Genomic DNA, 26252 nt, shown 5'->3' with positions numbered 1-26252 from the left:
GGCAATTAGGGTTGCTTGTCCTTGCCATGTTTATGTCCATTGCTCCCTGAAAATTGACTGAGGAACATTTCCTATTGGTGTATCAAATAGTTTTAAATAAAGAATGCATTGCTGTTCTTTTAATGCAATGGTTAATTTAATTATAAAATTCCCCAAAAGCTAGTACAGATTAAGTAACCAAAGATTGACACAAAAAGCTGGAACATTTCTGAAGGGAAACAAATGGGTGAGGTTTCAGGTCGAGACCCTTCTTTGGCCTGAAACGTCACCCATTCCTTCTCTCCAGAGATGCTGCCTGTCCCGCTGAGTTACTCTAGCTTTTTGTGTCATCTTCTGTTTAAACCAGCATCTGCAGGTCCTTCCTACAGATTAAGAAACCTTTTGGTTTAAGTTTAGGTTTACACAGCAAAAAGTTTTGTTTTGCATGCTAGCCAAACAGATCAGATATACCATACATTAATACAATCAAGTCAAACTAAAGCGTAATAGATCAAGTTCAAGTTCAAGTGAGTTTATTGTCATGTGTCCCTGTATAGGACAATGAAATTCTTGCTTTGCTTAAGCACACAGAAAATAGTAGGCATTTACTACAAAACAGATAAATGTGTCCATATACCATGATATAAATATATACACACATGAATAAATAAACTGGTAGTGCAAATAACAGAAAGTGGTTGCTAATAATCAGAGTTTTGTCCGAGCCAGGTTTAATAACCTGATGGCTGAGGGGAATTAGCTATTCCTGAACCTGGTTGTTGCAGTCTTCAGGCTCCTGTACCTTCTACCTGAAGGTAGCAGGGAGATCAGTGTGTGGCCAGGATGGTGTGGGTCTTTGATGATACTGCCAGCCTTTTTGAGGCAGCGACTGCGATAAATCCCCTCGATGGAAGGAAGGTCAGAGCCGATGATGGACTGGGCAGTGTTTACTACTTTTTGTAATCTTTTCCTCTCCAGGGCGCTCAAATTTCCGAACCAAGCCACGATGCAACCGGTCAGTATGCTCTCGACTGTGCACCTGTAGAAGTTAGAGAGAGTCTTCCTTGACAATCCGACTCTCCGTAATCTTCTCAGGAAGTAGAGGCGCTGATGAGCTTTTTTGATAATTGCGTTCGTGTTCTCGGACCAGGAAAGATCTTCAGAGATGTGCACCCCCAGGAATTTGAAGTTCTTGACCCTTTCAACCATCGACCCGTTGATATAAATGGGGCTGTGGGTCCCCCTCCTACTCCTTCCAAAGTCCACAATCAGTTCCTTGGTTTTGCTGGTGTTCAGGGCCAGGTTATTGCGCTGGCACCATAGGGACAGTTGCTCGATCTCTCTTCTGTACTCTGACTCATCCCCATCAGTGATACGCCCCACAATAGTGGTGTCATCAGCGAACTTGATGATGGAGTTCGCACTGTGGTTCGCTACGCAGTCATGGGTATAGAGTGAGTACAGCAGGGGGCTGAGCACGCAGCCTTGAGGTGCTCCCGTGCTGATTGTTATTGAGGCTGACACATTTCCACCGATACGAACAGACTGTGGTCTGTGGACGAGGAAGTCGAGGATCCAGTTGCAGAGGGATGCGCAGAGACCCAGTTCTGCGAGTTTGGTAACCAGTTTGGAGGGGATGATTGTGTTAAATGCCGAGCTGTAATCAATGAATAACAGCCTGACATACGAGTTTTTGTTGTCCAAGTGGTCCAGTGCGGAGTGGAGGGCCAGCGAGATCGCATCCACCGTTGATCTGTTGTGGCGGTATGCGAACTGCAGTGGGTCCAGGTTTTTGTCGATGTAGGAGTTGATTTGCTCCATGATCAACCTCTCAAAGCACTTCATCACCACCGGCGTTAGTGCCACTGGTCGATAGTCATTGAGGCACGTCACCTTACTCTTCTTGGGCACCGGTATAATTGATGCCCTTTTAAAGCAGGTGGGGACCTCAGACCTCAGAAGTGAGAGGTTGAAAATGTCTGTAAAAACTCCCGCCAGTTGGTCCGCACAGGTTTTTAGAACACGACCGGGTATACCATCAGGTCCAGGTGTTTTTCGGGGGTTCACCCCTCTGAAGGATTTCCTGACATCGGCCTCTGTGACTGAGACTGAAATGCCATCACAGCGAATGGGGGATCGGGAAGGCACATCAGTATTCTCCCTGTCAAAGCGTGCGTAAAACGCATTGAGCTCGTCAGGGAGTGATGTTACACCGGCATTCGAGCTGCCTCCTGGTTTTGCCTTGTAGGAGGTGATTGCATTCAGACCCTGCCACAGCTGCCGAACATCTGTCTCGTCCTCCAGTTTGGAGCAGAAGTCCCTTTTGGCCTTTTTGATGGCCTTACCAAGGTCGTATCTGGTCTTCATGTAGGCCACTGTATCGTTGGATGTGAATGCCCTGTGTCTGGACTTCAGGAGAGTACGGATCTCATAGTTCATCCAAGGTTTCTGATTGGGAAACACTCGGAAGGTTTTTGTAGGGATGCAGTCCTCCACACATTTCTTTATGAAGTCTGTAACGACTGTGGCATATTCGTTCAAGTCCGCAAATGGGAAGATAGAGCACGGAATATACAGTGCATTCAGAAAATATTCAGACATTTTTATTCAGACCCAAATATTCACACTTTTCCCACATTTTGATATGTTACAGCCTTATTCTAAAATGGATTAAATTCTTTTTTTTTTAAATCATCAATCTACACACAATACATAATGAAAAAGCAAAAACAGGTGTTTAGAAATTTTTGCAAAGTAATTAAACAAAATTAACTGAAATATCATATTTACATAGGTATTCAGACCCATTACTCAGTACTTTGTTGAGGCATCTTTGGCAGCGCTTATAGCCTCAAGTCTTCTTGGGAATGACACTACAAGCTTGGCACACCTGTATTTGGGTAATTTCTCCCATTCTTCGCTGCAGATCTTCTCAAGCTCTGTCAAGTTGGACGGGGAGCGTCGATGCACATCTATTTTCAGGTCCCTCCAGAGATGTTCGATCGGGTTCAGGTCCGGGCTCTGGACTCAGACTTGTCAAGAAGCCACTCTTGTGTTGTCTTGGCTGTGTGCTCAGGGTCGTTGTACTTTGTTTTCATGGCTTGGTTTCTGCTCTAACATGCACTATCAACTGTGGGACCCTATATAGGCAGGTGTGTGCCTTTCCAAATCATGTCCAGTCAATTTAATTTACCACTGGTGGACTCCAATCAAGTTGTAGAAACATCTCAAGGATAATCAATGGAAAGAGGATGAACTTAAGCTCAATTTTGAGTGTCATAGCAAAGGGTCTAATGACTTATGTAAATATGATATCAGTTATTTATTTTTAATTACTTTGCAAAAATTTCTAAACACCTGCTTTCGCTTCTTCATTCTGGGGTATTGTGGGTAGATTGAGAATTTTAAAAAAAAGTCATCCCTTTTAAAATAAGGTTGTAATATGTGGAAAAAGTGAAGAGGTCTGAATACTTTCTGAATGCACTGTAGTTCCCCGCATTGTCGCACATCAGTTCTATAGACAAGTCCAATGTTCACATGCAGTAGAGAAGAATCAGTCAGTACCCTAGCTTATGGAAGGACTGCCCAGAAGCCTGATAGCAGAGGAAAATAAGTCTAATGGGGCATGCTTTAAAGTTTCTGTTCCTTCTGCCAGACAGGAGGCATGATCAGGATGGAACAAGTCTTTGATTATGTTGGCTGCTTTTCCAAAGCAGAAGGGCGTGTAGATGGAATTAATAGTGGGAAATCTGGTCTATGAGATGGACTAGGCTAGATCTATAAACAGACGGCTAGACTACCCACCTATGGGTGAGTGGTGGAGTATTGCGTTCAGGAACCAGCCCTCTCCTGTGATGCCGTGCGCCCCTTCAAACTCTACCCCCCCCTCCCACTCTACTGCCCCCCTCTAGCTGCGCCTGCGCAGTTGTGGGTTATCTGCGAGTGGATAGGGCAGTAAATGGGGTAAAAGGAGCGAATGAATAATATTCCTTCATTCCAGAGGTGCTGTCTGTCCTGCTGAGTTACTCCAGCATGTTGTGTCAGTATAAACCCGCATCTACAGTTCCTTCCTACACAAACAATCTGATAGCTACAAATCTACAGGCCAATTGTGACTACTTAATAATCTATCCCCACCACAACCCCTGCAAAACCCATTTTGCCTCCACTATAGGCCCAACATGCTCAATTTTCTTCTGGATCAAACAATACATTTACAGATTCCATGAAAATGTATTCCATTTTTAATTTGCATGGCTTGAGGCAACATTGAACGTACACAAAACCTAACTTTCAGCTGCTTTCTGTTCCTCCAACATTAAATCAGAATTGTGCGCTTTAAAGCGGAAAAAAGAAAAACACAAATACAGAACAAGATCATAACCTGTAGTTCAAACTCTTCCTCTCCCACTCTCACTCTGATTTTTTCACTTTTTAAACAGGCCGATGAAGCTGATGAGATAATTGTAGGAACCACAGACTTTTCCACAAATGGGGCTGGATGTGTGTGATGCACAAAAGCAGGGGTAATGATTGAAAAGTGCTCTTTATTCAAGGCTTTTACATGCTCCTATAAATCATATTTCTTCTTAATTTTGAGCATATTCTGGAATCTCTTCCTGTGTATTCCTCAGAATAGAAAGCATCCTCATGACAAATATGTGAATAAGGAGCCTAGATTAATTAGGAATGCACTAATTGTCAAGAGCGTACTAATTGTCACATGTACCAACAAAAAAATGAAATTCTTACAGCAGCATTACAGGCCCGCGAATGCAAAATATGGATAATATAAAGAAAAATCCTATAAATTAATAACCCCAATACTAGTGTAAAATTCCCCAAAAGTCCTTTGTGCAACTAAAGATCGTCCATAAAAGTTCATAGCTGAGGTTACTGTTATGAGGTGCACAAAAGCCCGATAGCTGTTAGGAACCAGCTATTGGTGGCCCTGGTGGCCACGGTTTTCAGACTCCTATTCAATTCAATTCAACTTTATTGTCATTGCACAGATACAAGTATAGGTACAACGAAATGCAGTTTAGCGTCTGGTCATAGTCATAGTGCAAGATAGTAGAAGTAGAAAATAAAAATACAGAATAAGCATACAATAGAGTAAAGAGTACTGGTTAACAATGTGTGGAATGTGGATGGATTAGAAAAAAACTGGTATAGGCAAATACTGTATACAAATGGGAAAGACTAAAGATATCTAGCGACGGGACTCCGAGTTCAGCAGTGTAATTGTGTTATTGAAAAAGCTGTTCCTCATCCTGCTTGTGCGAGACCTGAGGCTCCTGTACCTCCTCCCTGATGGGAGGAGGGCAAACAGTCCATGGTTAGAGTGGGAGGGGTCCTTAATGATTTTCCCGGCCCGTCTCAGACACCGTTTTCGGTGGAGGGCATCCATGGCAGGGAGCGGGGCACCGATGATGTGCTGAGCGGTTTTCACCACCCGTTGTAGTGCCTTCCTGTCAGCTGCGGTGCAACTGCTGTACCATACCGTGAAGCAGGTGGTCAGGATGCTTTCGATGGTACAGCGGTAAAAGTTGGTCAGGATCTGTTGGGACAGGTGAGCTTTCTTGAGCCTCCTCAGGAAGTAAAGGCGCTGCTGCGCCTTTTTGATCAATTTGGTGGTATTGAGGGACCAGGACAGATCCTCCGAGATGTGTACCCCGAGGAATTTGTAGTTGGAGACGCGCTCCACCTCAGTCCCGTTTATATGGATGGGGGTATGTCTGCCCCCTCTGTTCTTCCTGAAGTCAACAATAATTTCCTTCGTCTTCTTGGAGTTGAGGATGAGGTTATTGTTGGCACACCAGGCTGCCAGGTTCTGGACCTCCTCCATTCATTGCAAGTGACATCACGGCATACTTTCCTCCAAGCATACTTTCATTGCAATGGTAGAAGTGAAATGAGAGCATAGCTAGGGTGGTATGGGTCTTTCATGATACTGGCAGCCTTTTTGAGGTGGCACCTCCTATGTATCCCTTCGATGGTGCAGAGATCCGTACCCCTGATGGACCCAGGCAGCGTCTACCCCTCTCTAATCTCCTTCGTTCCCAGGCGTTTGAGTTAGCGATGCATCTCAATCTCCTGAGTAGAAGCATTGATAGGTTTATTTGATTGCATCAATGTGCTGGATCCAGTGCAAGTCTTCGGAGATGTCTGCCATCCTGTCAATTAAGCCAGGTTCACAGACATTCAACTTTCCTTTCAAGTCAACAATCAGCACCTTCTTCGTGCGGATGTTGAAAGCAAGATCGTTGTCTGAAAATCTGTACCATTCATCCAGATTTTATATCATCCCTCCTCTACTCTGATTCATCATTGCCTGTTATATGTCCAACAATGGTGGTTTCATAGGCAAATTTAAGTGTTGATGGTATAGATATGCAGTCATGGCTATAGAGCAGAGGATTGCACACATATCCTGAGCTGCTCGAGGAGGTTGTGTTGTTGCCAATTTATTCCAATTGTGGTCTGCCGGTGAAGAAGTCAAGGATCCAGTTGCACAGAGATCAGCAGACACCTCGTTCTCTGCGCTTGGAGGCAATGATAGTGTTGAATGCTGAGCTGTAGTAGATGAACAGCCCGACGCATGCGTTATTGTCCAAGTGGTCCAATGTACAATGGAGATCTAGTAAGATTGCATCTATTGTGATCTGTACCATTGATCAAAGCACTTCATACCATGGACATTAGTGCCATTGGTCATTAGTCATCAAATAATGTCACCTTATTCTTCTTGGGCACCAGCATAATTGATGCCCTTTTAAAGCAGGTGGGAACCTCAGACTTTAGGAAGGAGATTGACGATGTCCACAAAAACTTCAGCCAGTTTGTCTGAGCAGGATTTAAGAATGCAGCCAAGTACACCACAAATCCAGAGGGTTTAGCCACATGAAGAATATTCTGAGGTCAGCCTCGGCGACTGAGATTACAATGCCATTAGAGCCTATAAAGGCACATAGGTGTTCTCCTTTTGAAATGTGTACAGAAAGCATTTAGCTTGCCGTGATGTCACTCAAGCTGCCACAAGGTTTCACCTGCAGGAAGTGATGGTGTACAAGCCCTGCCACAGCTACCATATGCCTGTCTGATTCTTCCGATAAAGTGGCACACACAATCATTGCCAACATAACGTGTGGGATTCTTTTATCATAATTTCTGGCTGTTGTCATCCCACTAAACGAACAGACCTACGCGAGGTTGGCACATTTGCGCATAGGTGGCATAGAGTAACCTTTGGAATCCTTATCATTTGACTTCAATCCCCATGATGCCTCATGGCGTTACATCAGACTTGGGCAAGGAAACCTCCTCCTGATTTTCACCTGCTGTCTTCCCTTGGCTGATGAAATTAACAAGAGCATGAGGATATGGGTATTTCAATATCTTTAATCAGAAACCAAAGTGGCCAAGCACTGAAGAATAGACAGTGAATGAACCAACAAGAGATAAACCTATTTGACTTTTCTCACAATGTTCAATTTGCAACACTGCAACAAATGAAGCAGCTTATACCTGCATGCAGCAAAAGCTTGGAACATTCTCATTAAATTGACGGTAAGTAATATCCGCAATACTTATGCACCATCTCTAACAATTTTAACAACTTGCCTGTTTTGCTGATCCAATTTTATTAGAGGGTCTTTTAATTACAAGACTAATGTAAATTCTCTGCAATATTAGTTCAGGATTCAAGATTATATAAACCAGTAGCACATCAGTAATCCAATCATCTAACTACAATTATTCAAATACACAAGCAGCAGAATCTTCAATGCCTTTGCAATAATTACCAAGTGAGAAAATTATGATAACTTTCAAAACCGGTACGCCTTGGGAAGAAGTTAGAAGTGAGAGTATTCCTACACATCAGTGTTCGCTATTTGGTAGCGAAGGTCACTTGTTTGCAAAGTTCTAATTAGGAAGTCTTTTTGGGTCAGTTTTGCTACCACAACCATACCTGTGGAAAGGACAGATGGATGAAAGGAGATTTATCTACTATCAAGCAAATAGGATTTTGTTTGTAAAGTGATGAAGTTGGTCACACCATAAGAGGTGTCGAAGATTCAACATGAAAGAATTTATGAAGATAAGATGGATTTCTTGAAAGAGAAGGGAATCAGTTTTGGATGTTTGAAAAAAAAAAAAAGGACATATGGTGAGAGACTGTAGGACTCCTATAATTTGTTATAAGTGCAAGCAATATCATCCTGGAGAACTTCACACTGTAAAAAAGCTACTAGAGCAAATGGACGAGGAAGAACCGGAACAAATAGAAGCGCTACCAGAGCAAATAGAAGAGGACCAACCGGAGCAAACGGAACAGAAGAAATCAACTACTAGTGATGCTATCACCTCGCCTCAAGTAACTGCTCATATTGGGGCCGGGGTTGAAACCTGTATCTTCTCTATCTTACCAGTGCAGGTAAGGAATAGCAAGACAAATAAAGTGTTGCAAACATACGCCTCTTTGGATCACGGAAGTTCGACTACCTTTTACACAGAAAACCCGATGAGAAGACTGAACATCACAGGAGAAGAGACTAAGATTCGATTGCGTACCATGAATAAAGATAAAGAGAGCACGAGTCATTACATTACACGTATGGTGATATTTTGGATGAAGATTATTTTATAACAATATCGGAAGTGTTTACACATAGAACCATGCCTGTTAGTCATCAAAATGTACCCAGACGCGAGGACTTGAAACAATGGCCTTACCTGAAGGATGTCAAAATATCTAAAATAAATTTTCATGTTGACCTACTTATCAGAACAAATGTTTTGAAGGCATTGGAACCTATACAGATTGTGAGGAGCCAAGGTGATGGACCGTATGCTGCAAAAACCCGACTTGGATGGGTTATCTATGGCTCGAGAAGGAATAATGAAAACGGGAATCAGAAGAACTACCCTGCCACTGCTGTTAATCAAATATCTACCGATAAATTAGAAAAGCTGGTGATGAAGCAATGAAAATCATGACTTCAATGAAAGTGCCAATAAGGAATCTGAAGACATTTCTAGAGAAGAGATAAAGTTTGTGGATATTATGAACTACTCAGTAAAGATTGATGGACACTATTGTCTGGACTTACCTTTCAAACAAGAAAGTGTTAATCCGCTGAATAATCATCCTATGGCAGAGCAATGCACCCAGACTTTGAAACGCAGGTTTGGCGAGAATACTAAATTTCATGAAGTAATAATTTATTTGAGGAATAATTTCTACATGGATGATTGCTTAAAATCCACTGAGCAGGAAGCAATTCAAATGGTAAAACATCTGACATCCCTTTGCAATAAGGGAGGATTTACGCTTTCCAAGTGGATCAGTAACAATTGTGAAAGCATTCCACCAGATGATAGAGCCAAAGAAACCAGAGAGTTGGATTTGGTCAGAGACAATTTGCCAACGGAAAGAGCATTGGGAGTTACTAATGTTGCACAATTTTAAAATGTCAACACAAAAGAAAATCCTGCAGATGAGGTTTCTAGAGAACTGACAGCGAACCGCTTCTTAAGCGATAAGAGATGGGTCAATGAACTAAAGTCTCTCTGTAAGCCAGACAGAGAATGGCCAAAGCTTGAGCTGGGATTTGAAATCTCTGCTAATGATCTGGAAATTAAATCAAACCCAACGGTGAACGTTATTGCTAAAAATCCTGTTATTCTCTCAAAGGATTTTCACACTTCAACATTGTTAATACAACACATTCATGAGTTGGTCGGACATGAAGGAAGAAGTTTCATGCTATCAAAGCTTTGGACAGTTGTTTTGAATTATATACTGGGTATCATGCCTGATGATGTTAAGGGTTTGGTGCTCACGGTATGACTTTAAACTAAAAACAATGTTTTAATATTTGATCGAGCAACTGTCCATATGGTGCCAGCACAATAACCTGGCCCTCAACACCAGCAAAACCAAGGAACTGATTGTGGACTTTGGAAGGAGTAGGATGGGGACCCACAGCCCCGTTTATATCAACGGGTCGATGGTTGAAAGGGTCAAGAGCTTCAAATTCCTGGGCGTGCACATCTCTGAAGATCTTTCCTGGTCCGAGAACACTAATGCAATTATCAAGAAAGCTCATCAGCGCCTCTACTTCCTGAGAAGACTACGGAGAGTCAGTTTGTCAAGGAGGACTCTCTCTAACTTCTACAGTTGCACAGTAGAGAGCATGCTGACCGGTTGCATCGTGGCTTGGTTTGGCAACTTGAGCGTCCTGGAAAGGAAAAGACTACAAAAAGTAGTAAACACTGCCCAGTCCATCGTCGGCTCTGACCTTCCTTCCATCGAGGGGATTTATCGCAGTCGCTGCCTCAAAAAGGCTGGCAGTATCATCAAAGACCCACAACATCCTGGCCACACACTCATCTCCCTGCTACCTTCAGGTAGAAGGTACAGGAGCCTGAAGACTGCAACAACCAGGTTCAGGAATAGCTACTTCCCCACAGCCATCAGGCTATTAAACCTGGCTCGGACAAAACTTTGATTATTAATAACCAATTATCTGTTATTTGCACTTTATCATTTTATTTATTCATGTGTGTATATATTTATATTATAGTATATGGGCACATTGATCTGTTTTGTAGCAAATGCCTACTATGTTCTGTGTGCTGAAGCAAAGCAAGAATTTAATTGTCCTTTCAGGGACACATGACAATAAACTCACTTGAACTTGAACTAATAAGATCAATAATCAAGTTATTCTTGCTTCTAGAAGGCAAAGGTGAAGATGGAAGCCATTCGAAGAAGAATTTTGATTGCGGATATATAGTGCATGCTATTTTTCTGCTTTTGATATATGTTAAGCCTTCATGGCTACTTTTTTGATGTATATTAACAATTGCCTCGTTATATACAAAATGATCAGGGGCCGGTATGTAGTGGCCATTTGACTTATTTTGTCTGTCATTAATTATGGAATCTGTCTTTAAATTCTAGACTGCCCGTTATTACGTGGGTGGGATTTATTACATAGTCAAGGGGGTGTGGGGGAGGGAGTGTGTGGGGGAGGGACTCCACTCAGCGGCCACTGCACAGCACCTCCCGGCTCCACACAGCGGCTTCCCCGACTGCACTCTTGCGGACTCAATTAGTACCTCAAATATTCTCAGCGGGTGCTGGAAGGGGCGTTACCTTCATGGTGACTTACAGGCGAGAAGACCAATCTGCTGATCTCACGATTTTTTAAACCTTCATAACTTTTGTAATCTTCTACCGATCGGAACAAAACTTGGTGCGCATGGAGCAGAGAACTGTGAGTAAGGTGGCGATACGGGGTACCGTTTTTGCAAATTAAAAAAAAGCAAACCGGAAGGTGACAAGATGAGAGTTTTAGTAATAGTATAGATACTAGACCAAGTGGGACACGTTGGGTCCCTGTCACACGGGAGGCCTGGTTCCCCAACGCAACCATTCTTCAAGAATCTTTTTTTGCTTAAGTCCACCGTCCACTAACTCCAGTTTAAATTCCATTTGGAATATTTTGGAGGACCAAGAACCAAGAAGAACCCGTTCCCCCAATGCAATATTCCACCACTCACCCATAGCATCCACAGGAGGCCTATTCCACCACTCACCAGTTCCCCCAACGCAACCCTTCCCCCTTCGCAATATTCCACCTATCACCCATAACCACCAAAAATTGGATTTTACTTGCTGCCAGGACTCAAGTGCCCAATGATTGCAACATTGTTGCGGACAGGGCCAGCAATTGGATTTGGATTGTTCACAAGAGAAGTTAAGTGAACCTTTCCCTCCTCTCCTCCTACCCCCCCCCCCCCCCCCCACGTGGCTCTGCACGCGTGGCATTTTAAAACAACTGAAAGTCAGCCAGTGACTTTTTGAGGCTGCGGCCTCGAGCCGCAGGAGGGGGAGGGAGAGCGTGGCTCCGGGCCCAGTCTATGTCCAGCGCGTTTTTTTCGGGTACAGCGATTTATTAAAAAAATGTAAATGTGATCCCATTGTGACGTCAAAGCTGTAACTGCCACTGCAGTGTTCAAGTGATTCTTTCTTAAACTAGTTTTGTAAAGTTAAAAATGTGAATAACTTGTAAAATGTAACCATAATCTGAACGAAACCTGGTAAAAACACACCACAGGACAATGGTGAGTAAGGTGGTCCAAAAATTGTTACGCTATCGTGTACCGTTTTGGCATAATTCTGGGCATGAATCACAGACAGATACACTAATCTCTGATTCCCAAGCAGAATCATAGAATTGTTACAAGAAACCATTTGGCTTATTAAGCCTTGTTCAGTTCCAAGTTAAGCATCCTGTCAGTCCCATTGATCTGCTTTCCCCAGAGCCCATCAAATAATTCTCAATGACAAAGTAGCTGCAGACGCTGATTTACAAAAAAAAAGAGACAAATTGGTGGAATAACTCAATGGGTCAGGCATGAAATGAAAGCTGAAAGACAGATGGGGCAGGACAAAGCCTGCCAAGTAATAGGTTGATACAGGTGAAGAGTGGTCTGATAGGCAGGTTGTGGACAAAGGCCAGAGATGAAAAGACAGATGTGAGACAAAAGGATTGAACAGTTGTAAATTGTGAAGCTGGTGGAAGAAATGTAGGTGGAAAGGAGAGAAATAGGTGAGAGTCCAACTGGGGCACGGGAAAGGTTGGGGGGGGGGGAAAGCAAATCACTTCTGAAGCACTAATTAATTCAGTTTTTACCATCCGTAAAAGGCAGAAAAATTACCTAACCATAGGGAGCAAAACAAATGGCATTTTCTCATCCTGGTAAAGTATCATAACCTTTTAAAAAAGAACTGTGGTTTTATTAATGTTGAGAAACCCAACTACTTGGGAAAAGTAACACGGTACAGGATCTCAAGAACGAGACATCAAGATCTCCATGCACACTAGTTTCTCACCATTGTACAAGGATTTTGTTTTTCTATCCATATCAAAATTCATAATCCAACACCCCCCCACCTATACCAACACAATACTTTATTTGCCACATTGTTGTTTGGTAGATAGCGATACTGCACCTGCACACAAAGAAACCAGCTGGATCGATTGCTTTCAAAAAATTGGATCGTTTGCATGTGATCAAAAGGTCACATGGTGTCTAAGTCTTTTTTTTTTTTAAGATCATGGGTAATGCAACTGATTGAACATTTCTTGATAAATGATAGCTGAGAGCTAAACCCTTTCTCAAATACAATTTCTACTCACCCGTTCCTTTGTTCTTATCCACATAGCAATATTTCAATTCATAATCTTTCAGCAATTCATGTATTTCCTGAAGGAAGAAAAATAAAATTAGCCACCTAATGATGAATCCTGATGATCAGACATGATCATATTGAATGGGGGTGCAGGCTCGAAGAGCCGAATGGCCTACTCCTGCACCTATTTCTATATTAAGCATGTTAAAATAGGTAACAAAATAATGGTTAAATGCAAACAGCAATTTATGCTCATTACCAAGAGATATTCAGGTTGGGATTCCAAATGTAGTCACAATACACAAGACCATAATAAATGCTACTTCAACTAGCCAGGGAGAGCCCAATCCTACACACTGTATTCCTGGTCTGGCATCAGACATCATTTGAAGAATGACCAATAGTTGCGCAGACCAACTAGCCCCTGTATTCACAGACATTTTCAATCTCTCCCTCTCCCAGTGTATTATCCCCACCTGTTTTAAACGGTCCACCATAGTCCCTGTCCCCAAAAAACCCCAACCCAGCTGTTTAAATGACTACCGCCCCATAGCCCTGACCTCCACAGTAATGAAGTGTTTTGAGAAACTCATCAAAACTTTCATTACATCCTCCCTACCCACCACCCTGGATCCACTACAATTTGCATACTGCCCCAATAGATCCACTGACGATGCCATAGCCCGCAGTTGCCATAACACAGTTCTCGGCATCCGCATACAATGATGTCTGTCTTGCGCTTCTTGTGCGTGGTGGTGGAACGATTGATGGAAACAGGGCAGCGACATGAACGCTCTTTCCTTGACCCCCCCCTTTGTGCCAAGTCAATAAAATACTTCTAGTATACTGTAAAACACAAACTAACTCTAAAAACACTGCTGGTTGCTTAAGAATCGTTTCGCGAATGGCATCTCAAATTTCATGATATGAAAGAATGACTGTATGAACAGTAAAACCAAAATCAAATATTGCAAGTCTAAATGGAGGGGGTGAGACGTCACCTTTGACCCAGTAAACTCATTCCTTTCAATGAATTCTATAATACATCTTTCTGAATTTAATCCAATTCATTTAATCTATTGGAGTATCTGAAGTTTTCTCTTGCATGAAAAAACTTACATTTGCCAGTTGACCAAATTACATTTACCTAATACTAATTTCAGAGATAATAATACCAAAAGTTAGAAACCACACCACAGGGTTTTTCTTTGTACAGGACATCCTCTCAGGTTCAGCAGTATCCAATGAAAGTTAAATCCAATTTTTCTGTAAAAGGATCTTTTTCCTTTGCTCCATTTCGCTCTCGCCTCGTATTTATGTATGTACTGTGTAGAATAACATCCCATTGTATCTCACATTACATGCGAGGTGCATTCCTGTGGGATGTTTTTTCCCTCAACTGTAATAATAGTCCTACGGCTGCTGGTTCCTGATGGGGGGGGGGGGGGGGGGGGGGGGGGAAAGAGTAAAGCTACTTAAGAGATTGATATTTTGTATTAATCATTTTTTTGCCTACAAATGTTTCACATGGAAATTTCACTCCATATCCAGCAATTTTGGGTAAGGATTTGGCAATAACACAAGTTACCTGTACAATAGACAGTATTAGTGCAGGAGTAGGCCATTCAGCCCCTCGAGCCATTCAATATGATCATGTCTGATCATCCCCAATCAGTACTCCGCTCCTGCCTTCTCCCAATATCCCGTGACTCCGCTATCTTTTAGAGGCCCTATCTAGCTCTCCCTTGAAATTATCCAGAGAACCGGCCTCCACTGCCCTCTGAGGCAGAGAATTCTACAGATTCACAGAAAGTATACTATAAAAATTTAAACTTGGAAATATTAACTTTTTTTCTTTTCTCAGATATTGTCTGTGTGATCCCAACATTTTTTGTATTTTAATTTAGTAGCATATTTTCTATTTGATTAAACCGTTTTAACAGGATCTGCTTAGTGTCAAAGGCAGTCACATATTTGGTGGCAGGCTTAGTATTACACAATAAAATAAAATATTTTGCCAACAATATTTAGGCGGGGGTAGATCATTACCCAAAGGCTCCCAGGAGTCATGAACTGGTCTGCTTTTGACATAATCAGACTTGCAAACACAGCATTGTAATGAGTGCCATGAAAAGCACAGAAGACTGACAAGAAAGGTTCACTCAGAGGGGCTTTTCAATTTAATAACTGTGTTTGCATATGGTCTGCGAAACAGCTAGTAGATGGATAGCTGGTCTTGTCTCACTACATTTCTTGCAAATCCCTCTGATGGATTGCTCAGGAAAATGCACCAGTTCAGGTAACACATTTATTCTTAGCCACTTGAGCCATGCGAACAACTCCAGGGCATTTTCAAGGTATCAGTAACAAGTCGTTTTTAGGTGGCGTCTACACCATCTACATCCTCGATTGCCTAGATTTGGACCCTGCCCTCTTCTTGGTGCTAACATTGGGAGGAGCCTGAAGTCATGCACCACTGAGTTCAGGAACAGCTACTTTTCTACAGCCAGGTTCTTGAACCAATCTTACCTTGATAAGGAAAGCCTGGTCTTGACCGGAAACGTCACCCTTCCTTCTCTCGAGATGGTGCCTGTCCAGCTGAGTTACGTTTTGTGTCTATCCTGCATATGTACTATGAACTTGTTTTTTTATTGTAGTTTGCAATGTTTTTTTGGGGCTTTTTAAAAAATTGGTGTAATGCATGTAGAATGTATATACAAGTTGCTTTTGTGTGTTGTTTGAATCCATGTGCCAGCAATCAATATTTTCATTGTACCTATACCTCACTGTGTATATGCACACGAGAAGAAACTCAACTCCAGTACCTATATGTGTCTGAATAGTACCTTTAAATCCCCAGGTGGAGTACATTAATGAATTCCCACAGACAGTAATACCATCAAAAGTAAGATCCGTAAAGCAAAGTTTTACATTATATTGAAAACGGGCTACAAAATAATAACCCGTTTAAAGATTCTTAAAAAACGTTATGAATATAATCAAACAGCTGTTGATATCATTTGTATGGCCTTTCGTAGTCCAACGATAGCTGTTACCCAACGTACAAAGTAATTACATTGACATGAAACTGCAATCATAACACCAGGTTTAAAAAAAACATGGCGCTGTTCATTGTGGAATTTAACATATTTCGTGTACGTAGTGATACGGAAATTCAACACTAGTTTAACTTGGAGAAAGAATACTGAAAGTATTTGAAAGTGCACAGGTACGGAAATGTACTGTTTGCTAAAAAGGTGCCCATTGTGTGTACGTAAACGCCGTTTAATATTTCTTTCTGCGAGGCAAAAATTAAAAAAAAGTCAAACGTCGTTCTACAAAAAAACGCAATAGGTGTAAAATATATTCTGCTTTAAAAAAAATAGGGAAAGTGGGAAATGGGCGCAGCATCGCGGATGTTTTAGTCACAGCAAAAAATAAAGAGAAAAGAAACCACTTGGGCAATCCCGTCAGTCTGAGCCAGCTCAAACTCCTTCGCCACAACTTCCAACCACGAGAATTGAACTTCTCCCTTTGCCTCTCGCACTCTGCAGCCGAGTTATTGAGAGCAACTTTATCTATAAAACATAAGTCTGTAGGTGCAGGAAAAGGCCGTGAGGGAGTTCCGGGTGACCGAGACGACGCTCCCTCCCCCCCGCCCCACGCTCGCCACGGTGAGGGAGCGCCCCGAGGGCCGGGGGGGATGGCAGCGGGGCCGGGCGCGCCTCCACCCACGGGCCCAGCGCGGCCGCCAGCCCGCTGTTCACCCCTCACCCAGCCCCGAGAGTCAGGTACCTGGTTGCTGCTGTCCGACCGCAGGTTCTTCACCAGGATCTTCCTCCTGTTGCTCAGTTCCTTGCGGGTTCTCTGCAGCCGCAGCTCGATTTCCTGCGGCGTCAGGGCCGGCAGCTCGTCCACCATTGTGTCGGCGGGGCCGGTGCCGGGGCCTAGCTCGGAGTCGGTGTCTGGCGCCCCGCTGTCCACCCGCTGGTGGGAACACGCCGCCATCTTGGGGAACAGACCGTTGCGGATTGGAACCGTCGCGAGCCGAGCCGGTTAAAGAAGGGCGGGGAGAGCGCCGCTGGTCGGGCGCAGCCAGTACTGCAGTGGGGGGGGGGAAGCGTCGTCGGCCGGGCAGTCGGTAGTGCAGGGTGGGGGAGCAGAGAACGCCGCTGGTCGGACACAGCCAGTACTGCAGGAGGGGGGGGGGGGGGGATGGGGGAGAGCGCCGCCGGCCGGGCACAACCAGTACTGCTGGGCAGCGAGCAGCTCAAACCCGGTACTGCAGGGCTACACAAACCTACTACTGCAGAGCGATGAAAACGCCACCTCCTGGGCATTCACCTCCTGAACATTGAATTCTCCCAATTTTGTTAGCCCTTGCTGTCTCCTCCCCTTCCTTAGCCCTCGGGCTGTCTCCTCCCATCCCCCAGCCCTCGGGCTCCTCCTCCTTTTCCTTCCTTCTCCCCACCAGCAAAGATCTTAGAGCAGAGCCCATCAGTCTGAAGAAGAGTTTCGGCCCGAAACGTTGCCTATTTCCTTCACTCCATAGATGCTGCTGCACCCGCTGAGTTTCTCCAGCATTTTTGTGTACCTCCTGGGCATGACCGGTACTGCCGAGCGTCGACCAAGACAGCATTAATTGCCCTTGAAAAAGTGGTGCTGAACTGCCTCCTATAAACCTGGTGTCTTCATAACTGAAGCCACTCCCACATTGTTCTTGGGTAGGGAGTGTTTGGATCATTCAGGGATTATAAAATTATGTCGAAGAATCAGAATAGCGGATTGGGGGATGACAAGCTGGAGGCAAGAAAAGACCAGGGCAAATCATGGCCTGCTACAAATAACCCATTGTTGGCTAGAGAAGATATGATCTCAAGAGGGATACAATGTGGTGAACTGTGGAAACTGGTTAAACAACTAGGGTGGAGGAAGGGGAGGGCAGTGAAGGTAGAGGTTGCTTATAATTAGAGAATTCACAATTCATATCGCTGAGTTGTAAGCTACCCAAGTGAAATATGAGCTGCTGTTCCTATAATTTGCATGTGGCCTCACTGTGGCAATGGAGGAGGCCATGGACAGAAAAGTCAGTATGGGAATTAGAAGGGAGTTAAAATGGTTAGCAATCGGGAGATCCCATAGGCCTTTGGCAGACCGAGCGTGGGTGTTCAGTGAAACAGTCGCTGAGTCTCCATTTGGTCTCGCTGATGTACAGGAGCCCACTCCGGGAACACTGATGCAGTAGATGAGGTTAGAGGAGGTACATGTGAACTTCCGTCTAACCTGAAAGGATTGTCAGGGTCCCTGGATTCATTCTACAAGGACAGGTGTTGCATTTCCTGCAGTTGCAGGTGAAAGTAGCTGGAGAGGTGGTGGTTTGGGTGGGAAGGGATGAGTGAACCAAGGAGTTGCGGAGGGAGCAGTCTCTGCGGAAGGCAGAGAGGGGTGGAGATGGGAAGATGTGATTAGTGGTGGGATCCGTAGGGTGTGATGGAAATGTCGGAGATAATGTGTTGGATTTGGAGGCTTGTAAGGTGAAAGTTGAGGACCAGGGGCACTCTGTCCTTGTTGCGTCTGGGGTGAGGGGGAGCAACATGGGGCACAGAGGAGATATCTGTGAGGACCTTTGCATCTTCCTCAAACCTCCATCTCCCACCAGGAGGGCCTTGAGGCCTTTAGTTTCTTCCTCGAACAAAGACCCAACCAATTTCCCTCTACTAACTCACCCCTCCACTGAGCAGAGCTTGTCCTTGCCCTAAACAACATCTCCTCCCACTTCGTCCAAATCTACGGTGAAGTAATCGGCAATTGCATGGGCTCAGCTCTGCTGCCTTTTTGTCGTGTACGTCGAGCAGTCCTTATTCCAGACGTACATCTGTCCTATCAGTGTGGTTTCCTCTCAATGCCCACTGACATTAATTTTACTGGTGTTCCTTCATGTTACACCCATTGGATGGCAACTTCATGTCAAGGGCCCTCTCTTTTATCTCATGGAAATCAAGTCCCTGCTCCATGATTGTTGTGATGGTGGTCCTGGTAAAACCCAAATTGGTAACAAAGGATCCAGTGACCTTAAATGCATGGACTCAGGTGGCCAACACAGTTGTGCAGTTAATAGAGCTGCTGTCTCACTGTTCCAGAAAGCTAGATTCAATGCCTGTCCTTGAGTGCTGTCTATGTGGAGTTTGTATGTTCTTCCTCTTTTCCTCTGAGTGCTCCAGATTATTACACAACCCAAAGACATATGGGTTGGTAAGTTAATTATCTACTATAAATTGCCTCCAGGTGGATGGCAGAATAGTAGGAAGAGAGTTCACGAGTATGTGGGAAAATAAAAAGAATGGATTTAATGTAGAATTAGAATTTGGTGGCTGATGGCCAGTGAAGACTTGATGGGCTAATAGGCTTGATTAGAAGTCCTAAAGCTCTTCATACTCTAGTGGGGAGAATCAAGAACCAAGGGATACACCATTTAAATATGAAGGATTGTGCATTTAAGGCAGAGGTAAGTTGATTCTGGGATTCTGGGATTCTGGCTATTCCGGGATTAGTCTGCAACTCTTTTGCTGAGGTCTCTGGATTAGTTGTCCATCACCCCCTACTTCTGCAACCCATTCCTGAGCCAATCACCCAAATATTGCAGATTCTCTGGGTATAAGGGTACAAGAATTCCAGCTACAAAGATCTTCCCAGTAACCCATGAAACTTTGTGGTCGCCGTTTATATGGCCTGATAAACATTTTCTTTTTAATTAGCCAAATGCAAATTTCCACAAGTTCCCCCCTGCTATCCAATACAATGAAGCCAAACTCAAATACAATAGTAGGAATGACTGGGGTGGGGCATGTATTTGATTATGTTAGTTGCTTTTTCCGAGACAGCATGAAGTGTAGATGGAGTCAATGGTGGGGAGTCTGGTTTTAATGATGGGCAGGGCAACATTCACAACTCTAATTTCATAAAGCAGGATTTATAGTAACCTCATTTCCATTCTAATGTGTTTCTTCTTATACACCTCGGCCTTATTTTACATTTGTTTTACACTTGCGAACTAGCTTGGGAAAAATCCGGCCCACATCAGTTTCTGGCTATTTCCATAAATATACTTCTCACAAAAACATTTCACATAAATCACGCGAGATAACTACGACTAAATAAAAAAATACCCAATTTAAGATAGTTACTTTATGCTTTTGAGACAATAAGCACTGAAATGTTTTAATAAATGTAATAACAAGGAACTGCAGATGCTGGCTTATACCAAAGAATGACAAAAGTGCTGGAGTACACAGCAGGTCAGGCAGCATTTCTGGAGAACATGGATAGGTGACGTTTTGTGGTTCTAAGGTCTGAAATGCTCTCCAACAACCCAAACTTTACTACTTCTTTCTCTTCCTTTGACCTTTCTTAAATAACATGCACCTCTGATCATTTATACATGTTACCCACCCAAACATATAACCCACAGCAGACCAGAGCTCAATGTCAGACTGAACTCTGGCTGATTTACCCAGAGAAGGGCTCACATCCTACCATGGATGACCATAAATATAGTAATTCTGAAATTAAATGCACAAGTTCTCCATAACAATAACCGTTGCCATTTGAACCAAAGATCCTAGAGGAGCTCCTCTATAATCTTTGATTTGAACCCACCAGGATCATTAATGCATGTGCCTCTCCTGACCCATGAATGTGGTTGATGGGGCGGCACAGTGGCGCAGCAGTTGAGTTGCTGCCTCACAATGCCAGTGATCCAGGTTCCATCCTGACCACTAGTCAGGATGTAACTTTATCAGTGCCGTAGGTGGCTGCTATTTGTATACATTCCGCCTGTGGACTTTGGGAGCCGCGGTCTCCGGTAGGAAGAGGCCGATTCGGAACTCCAAGCCGCTGCGTGTTCTTCCGACGCTGGAGTTCCATCATCCGGCGACTGCGGAGGCCTCAATAGGCCCCGACCACGGGTGAACAAGAGGAAGAGGACTGAACTTTGTTGCCTTCCCTCACAGTGGGAAACGTTGATTCAGCTGTTGGGGGATGTTTTTATGTTTAATGCTAAATTCTATAGTGTTGTGTTTATCTTATTTGTGTGCTGCATGGTAACTCAAATTTCACTGCACCAATTGTTGCATGTGACAATAAATGTCCTTTGTCCTTCATAAAAGTTGAAATAGCGGCACATTTGGACAGCAGTAACAAGATCGGTCCGAGTCAACATAGATTTACCAAGGGGAAATCATGCTTGACTAATCTCCTGGAATTTTTTGAGGATGTAACGAGGAAAATGGAAATGGGAGAGCCAGTGGATGTAGTGTACCTGGACTTTCAGAAAGCATTTGATAAGGTCTCACATAAGAGATTAGTGGGCAAAATTAGAGCACATGGTATTGGGATTAGGGTATTGACATGGATAGAAAATTGGTTAGCAGACAGGAAACAGAGTAGGGATTAATGGGTCCCTTTCAGAATGGCAGGCAATGACTAGTAGGGTACTGCAGGGCTCGGTGCTTGAACCGCAGCTATTTACAATATACATAAATGATTTAGATAAAGGGATTAAAAGTAATATTAGCAAATTTGCAGATGGCACAAAGCTGGACGGCAATGTAAGGAGGATGTTATGAGGATGCATCGTGACTTGGGCAGGTTGGGTGAGTGGGCAGATGCAGTTTAATGTGGATAAATGTGAGGTTATCCACTTTGGTAGCAAAATTAGGAAGGCAGATTATTATCTGAATGGTGTCAAGTTGGGTAAAGGGGAAGTACAACGAGATTTGGGGGTCCTTGTTCATCAGTCACTGAAAGTAAGCATGTAGGTACAGCAGGCAGTGAAGAAAGCTAATGGCATGTTGGCCTTCATAACAAGAGGAGCTGAGAAAAGGAGCAAAGAGGTCCTACAGTTGTACAGGGCCCTAGTGAGACCACACCTGGAGTGTTGTGTGCAGTTTTGGTCTCCAAATTTGAGGAAGGACATTGCTATTGAGGGACATTGCTATTGAGGGAGTGCAGCGTAGGTTTACAAGGTTAATTCCTGGGATGGTGGGTCTGTCATATGTTGATAGAATGGGGCGGCTGGGCGTGTATACTCTGGAATTTAGAAGGATGAGGGGATCTTATTGAAACATATAAAAGGGATTGGACACGCTAAAGGCAGAAAGGATGTTTCCAATGTTAGGGGAATCCAGAACCAGGGGCCACAATTTAAGAATAAGGGGTAGGCCATTTTGAACGGAGATGAGGAAAAACGTTTTCACCCAGAGTTGTGAATCTGTGGAATTCTCTGCCTCAGAAGGCAGTGGAGGCCAATTCTCTGGATATTTTCAAGAGAGAGTTAGATAGAGCTCTTAAAGATAGCGGAGTCAGGGGATATGGCGAGAAGGCAAGAATGGGGTACTGATTGTGGATGATCAGCCATGATCATATTGAATGGCGGTGCTGGCTCGAAGGGCTGAATGGCCTACTCCTACACCTATTGTCATTGTGTATGCAAGCAAAGAATCTCTCTGTGCCTGGTATGAAGTATTCCTATTCCTATCTAAACTAGATGCCTGAAATGGAAACTATTCAGAGTTCTGCCACAAAAAGACATTACTAGGTTGATAGAGAAAATGTTTCAAGCATGTTCTTATAGTATCTTTTCAAGAATGCAGCACTTGCATCAAATCCTGAAAATCTTTGGCCCATGATTACTCAATGGTGAGAAGGGATGTTTGGGATTGCGACAACAAACCAGGGGCACACAAACCAACAATAAAAATGGCAGGAGTAACACTGCAACTTCAAACGACCCACCATTCCTGCCAAGCACCTCCTGCTGCACCCGTGGCAGTCTGCACCTGTCATACTGGCCTCAACAGTTGCTTTGTAATCCACAGAATCCCGTGGAACCATGCAAGGAGTACAACATGCAATATTGAAACATTATCAATGTTAAAAGATTCTCCCTAACTTCTGCTGCAGTCTTCATCTGATATTTGGTCTACAACGTTCAGGCATTCACTCATCACACTCGTACGTCCCAAGCATGGCTTTGGCCCAATTTGTAAAGTCAGTTTCTATTGACTATATGCTCTTGAGAAATAATCAAGAACAAGTTCTGACAAAATGAGTACCAGATCAAGAATGAGTTTTGTTTGGGAAAATATATCTGGGATGAAATATATATATATTTACATGTAAACGCCATGTAGCGTGTGGGTGACACACACAACTCCATGTTTATCTTCAGAAAAGAGACCAGATTATTTAACCATCATATATTGTTAACATGTTGGCCTGGATTTTGTGGCCAAAGGCCAAGGTCCAGTACTCACCACTGACCACGAAGATCTTGCAGCCTCTGTGTGGACTTCATCTTAATGAACCTCTTTGCTGTCTCTGGCACCAGCTCAATGGAATCTCCGGCATCCAAGTGTAGTGATATTTAGTTTAGTTTAATTTAGTTTAGTTTAGAGATACAGCGCGGAAACAGGCCCTTCGACCCACTGAGTCCGTGCCGATCAGTGATCCTCGCACATTAACACTATCCTACACACGATTTACACATACACCAAGCCAATTAACTTACATACCTGTACATTTTTGGAGCCCATATTACAGAGCATGGTGAACAACCGGCCAAAGTTAAGAATCATAACAGATTCAACAAATGAGAAAACAAAAATTTACTTACTAATGCCTTGCCTTGCCTTGCCTTACTTTGCCCAATCCAAAAGTACAAATTAGTTTTCATGAGACAAAAAAATGTATAGAATGTACAAACTCTGTACAGACCGCACCCGTAGTCAGGATCAAACCCAGATCTCTGACGCTGTGAGGCAGCAACTACCGCTGCAACATTGTGCCATCCCTTATAGAAAGTCGCTGCTTTTCTTCCTATTTTTGTCGGAAAGCACCAATAACCTACTGCTATTTTTAACTGTAAATTCTGTGTCATTGTTTGAATCAAATATTCTAACTGGGTGCAATACAATCAAACATCATTTTATTCAGTTTAAATACTGGAAATCCATCAATAAACTACCATCACTCAATTAAATGGCTTCATATCTTCTCAATCCAATGATCTGGAACTATCAACCTGAAGAAAATACCATAAATGACTTAAATTATTTTCAGGCAATTCCCCCTTTTGTTGAATTCATTCATCTCGCCTGCCGCTCGCCGGCCCCACTCATGTCAGCCGCTTCCTGCAAATCCTTAAATTCCAACAGCGCGATCAAGGGACCAATTGAGGTTACTCGGCTGACATGAGTGAGGCCGGCGAGCGGCAGGAGAGGTTTTCAGCCGGAGAGCACTGTCAGAGGTGAGCCGGCCGGCAGGCGCTGAGGTCCCGGCGGCCGCACGCAGCCACCCGAGCTGCTTCCCTCCCCAGCCACAATGCGGTGGCTCCACGCCTGGAGTGCCGCGGTAGCAGTGAGTGAGTGAGTTACTGGCATGATCCCTGACCCCCTCCTTCTCAACGCTCCTGCCCTCCCTGCAACTTTAACCCTGGCCAGACTCCCCACACGCTGTGAAAGGAAGTCTCCCCCCAATTGGCCTCTTGAACTAGTATTGTCATTCAATAAGATCACAACTGATTCAACATCCCGGTGTGCTCCCGTTTTTCCCACCATCTCTCCACCTGCAGTCACCCTCCACCCCCCACCCATTCAGTAATTCAGAATGAAGGAGATTTGGGCAATTCCAATTGTTACTTTCTTTATTTTTATTTTTTTGAGCATGACAAATTCCATGTCCCACCAGCCTTCTTTCAAAATTTAGCAACTCAAAACGGGGGTGCCTCTTCATTGCCGGGAAATACGGTACTTTATTAAGAGATATGGCTTTTGAAGACTTTATAAAAGTTGACTGACAGCTTACGGAGAGGAGAACAATCTGCGCTTGCACGGTTTAAGATTTTTTAACAGCCGACTGACTGCTTACCCTGAGTAATTACTCACGACACGTTCCTGGTGTGTAGGGATGCGATAGTAGGATAACATAGAACTAGTGTGAATGGGTGATCGATGGTTGGTTTGGACGATGGTCCCAAGGGCCCGTTTCAACGCTGGATCTCTAAACTAAACAGCGTGGGGAGAAGTCAAATGCTTAGAATTTGGCTAGATTTAAAAAATGTAACACATGGTAGAGCAGTTAAAATTGGAGGAAAAGAAACACCTCGAGAAAAATGCACCATGAACAAAAAATAAACAATGAAAAATGAGTATTCTATTTGGATTGTGGGAGAAAGAAATCATTGGAACATGGGATCATTTTCCTTTTCATTACCCAGGTTGTAGGGCCAACCACGATACTCCGCTGAAAGCCCAGATGGGATCAGGGGGGTTGGTGCCAACTAAAAGTGAAACTTGCAATTCTCAGATTTGTTCACCTCAGTTCATCACCATACATCGCTTGAATATCAACAAACACATCTAGTATCTTTACTAGAGACAAAACGCATCAGAAATTCATAGCACCCTTTAATGTTTGCTTTAATTAAAATAATTATATATAGATTCTTTGGGGTCAAAATATAAATCTTCATTGTGTGTAGGGATACAACGAGGAAACAGGTCCTTCGGCCCGAGTCCGCATCGACCAGCGATTCCCGCACATTAACACTACTGTACACACACTAGGGACAATTTTTTAAACATTTATACCAAGCCGATTAACTTACAAACCTGTACGTCTTTGAAGCGTGAGAGGAAACTGGAGATCTTGGAGAAAACCCACGCAGGTCACGAGGAGGACGTACAAAACTCTGTACAGACAAACAACCATAGTCAGGATCGAACCCGGGTCTCTGACGGTGTAAGGCCGTAGCTCTACTGCTATGCCGCCGTGTCGAAAAATTAATAATAATTTTATTTTGAGGTAAATCGAAATTAATCTTATTTTTATCTTTATACATCTGTAAACATTAAATTATGGTTCCTTGATAATTAATAAGACAAAAATCTAGGCAAAATCACTTGAACAAGAAACAATATCCAGATATTACTGTACCACTTTGAGGTTATTTTCACTCATTCATAGCTTTTAATTGTGCAGTTTTGTACTTCTCCAGTAGACAACCATT

At 43.5% G+C, this 26252-nt stretch overlaps 1 protein-coding gene across 4 annotated transcripts in view; it reads right to left on the bottom strand.

Moving 5' to 3' along the window:
- raver2 (ribonucleoprotein, PTB binding 2) overlaps positions 1 to 17252 on the bottom strand; it is a 57782-nt gene extending 40530 nt beyond the window's left edge. For 3 of the 4 annotated variants that reach the window (XM_033028293.1, XM_033028294.1, XM_033028295.1), the window contains exons 1-2: positions 16982 to 17249; positions 13194 to 13260 (exon numbers count right to left, since the gene is read on the bottom strand). In XM_033028293.1, coding sequence (XP_032884184.1) covers positions 13194 to 13260; positions 16982 to 17194 — 280 coding nt within the window. In that variant the 5' untranslated portion in view covers positions 17195 to 17249. Of the gene's footprint in view, positions 1 to 13193; positions 13261 to 16981 lie in introns of all 4 variants that reach the window. The other variant, XM_033028296.1, reaches the window with a different exon arrangement.
- Positions 17253 to 26252: the final 9000 nt, after the last annotated feature.

The sequence above is a fragment of the Amblyraja radiata genome, chromosome 10, assembly GCF_010909765.2.
Source record: "Amblyraja radiata isolate CabotCenter1 chromosome 10, sAmbRad1.1.pri, whole genome shotgun sequence".
NCBI lineage: Eukaryota > Metazoa > Chordata > Chondrichthyes > Rajiformes > Rajidae > Amblyraja > Amblyraja radiata.
This window is presented reverse-complemented; position numbering and strand designations above follow the sequence as displayed.